General features: G+C 42.3%; 1 protein-coding gene across 1 annotated transcript in view; it reads left to right on the top strand.

Annotated features, from left to right (window-relative positions):
• Nucleotides 1-1709, top strand: part of focad (focadhesin) — a gene marked incomplete at its 5' end in the record, with an annotated part of 114289 nt that overhangs the window by 24781 nt on the left and 87799 nt on the right. The window contains 2 exon segments of the mRNA XM_014021068.1: nucleotides 257-331; nucleotides 517-671. Coding sequence (XP_013876522.1) covers nucleotides 257-331; nucleotides 517-671 — 230 coding nt within the window.

Below are 1709 nucleotides of genomic sequence, written 5' to 3' on the forward strand. Positions count from 1 at the left end.
GAACAGGGGGACGTTAGATGCCCTGACGCTCCTCTATATAAATGTGTTAAATGAGTGAAGGAAAATATGAGCACCAAGCAACAAGGTTCTCCCCTGAGAACCAGACCAAAGATTTTATGTGCAACCTTGACTATATAAACACATATTTTTTGAAGCATGAAAATGAGCCTACATTTAAAGTTTAAATTTGTTACTCGTGACCAAAACTAAAATAATGTCCGCCTGTYTTCTATAAAACATCTACTTCCTGCTCCAGGGTGTGAGGACACTTGTTGCTGCTGTCTTAAAGGAAAAAGGACAAAATGGACAAATCACACAGGCTTCCACTCAGGTGCGTGTCTTCAAATAACCTGTTGGTTTTACATAAATGTAAATATCTTGGTCTCATGTTTTTATAATTACTGCTACTGTAACTTTAGATATTTTACTCAATAATATGACTTGAGTGGGGAAAGATTTTTGACTCTTTGATGTTWCCATGTGTGACCTGACTCGCCTGGATGTGTTGTATGTCAGGGCCCAGCACTGGAGGCTTTGTGGCAGCAGTGCTGCAGCGACTGCGCACCCGTACGTTCGGCCTGCTGCGACGCTGTGGTGCTGTTGGTGGATCAGGGCCACGCAGACCTGCAGTACATCCTCAACACGGCCCTCAACCTGCTGCCTTCTGCCAGGTTCATGACACACACTCATTAGATAGGCTTCACTGTCCAAGACTCTGACTCCRAAAGATCTGAGGAGAAATCCATCAGGAGATTCTTTATTGTTTTTTTCTACTAACAGATTTCTTCTCAGTTTTTTACCTCTTGTTTTTAGTTGGAAAAATAAACTACACTGTTAACAACCGACTTGATCTTAATCTCCGTCAGTCCTACATATAAGCTCTGAGTTTATTACCCTGTAGCCTGGAAATGTCAAACTGCATAGCTGGACACCTCAGGGGCCATAGATGATCGCTGTCGATTTCAAGGTCAAAGGTCAAGGTCACAGCTGACCCCTTTGTTAAAACTTGTCTCAGCTTGACATCTGAGTAAGATAGAAATGTCAAAACCTGTGTCCCCTTGATTGTACCTTTCAKTCTGTCTATAAGACAGTACACAGTAGGTCCACATCTGTGGGTGCAGGTAAGGACCATCAGAACCAAATTATCACAGTTCTGAGTATATGTCTTCTGTTGACTGACAGTGTACTCCAGGAAGTCAGACTAGCTGTTTGATTGATGGCCCACTGCTCATAAATGCTGTGTCTCATTTCATGGGTTGCAGACGACATCAGCCACTTACGTCACTGCCCTGCATCATAGGCTGTCCCAATATATATGAAAATAAATTTTGACGTGTTTGTTTACCTTTTAATGTGTTCATAACCAGATAGAAAATACACCAGTACTTGAAGGTTTGAATGTGAAAAGAAGTCATCCAACTGCATCAGCGCTGGACTGAATTGCAGGTTTAACGCTTTGTCCCCATGCGTTCAGCAAAGCATTTCAGGAAGAAAATTCATTATATCATCTTCTTCAGGACCTGACTCCGCCTATTTTCATTGCATCATTAAAATGGACCAATCTACGACTGAAACCAGGTCCTCATCCATATTTCCTTTCCTAATGTGAAAATCAATATTTTTATTATGCATTGTAGTGTGTCCAGGCATGCATCTAAACTAACAGCAGTGTTTCCCCTACCATTATACAGGCGGGGCGGCCCCCCCCC

The sequence above is a fragment of the Austrofundulus limnaeus genome, unplaced genomic scaffold, assembly GCF_001266775.1.
Source record: "Austrofundulus limnaeus strain Quisiro unplaced genomic scaffold, Austrofundulus_limnaeus-1.0 Scaffold277, whole genome shotgun sequence".
Taxonomy (NCBI): Eukaryota; Metazoa; Chordata; class Actinopteri; order Cyprinodontiformes; family Rivulidae; genus Austrofundulus; species Austrofundulus limnaeus.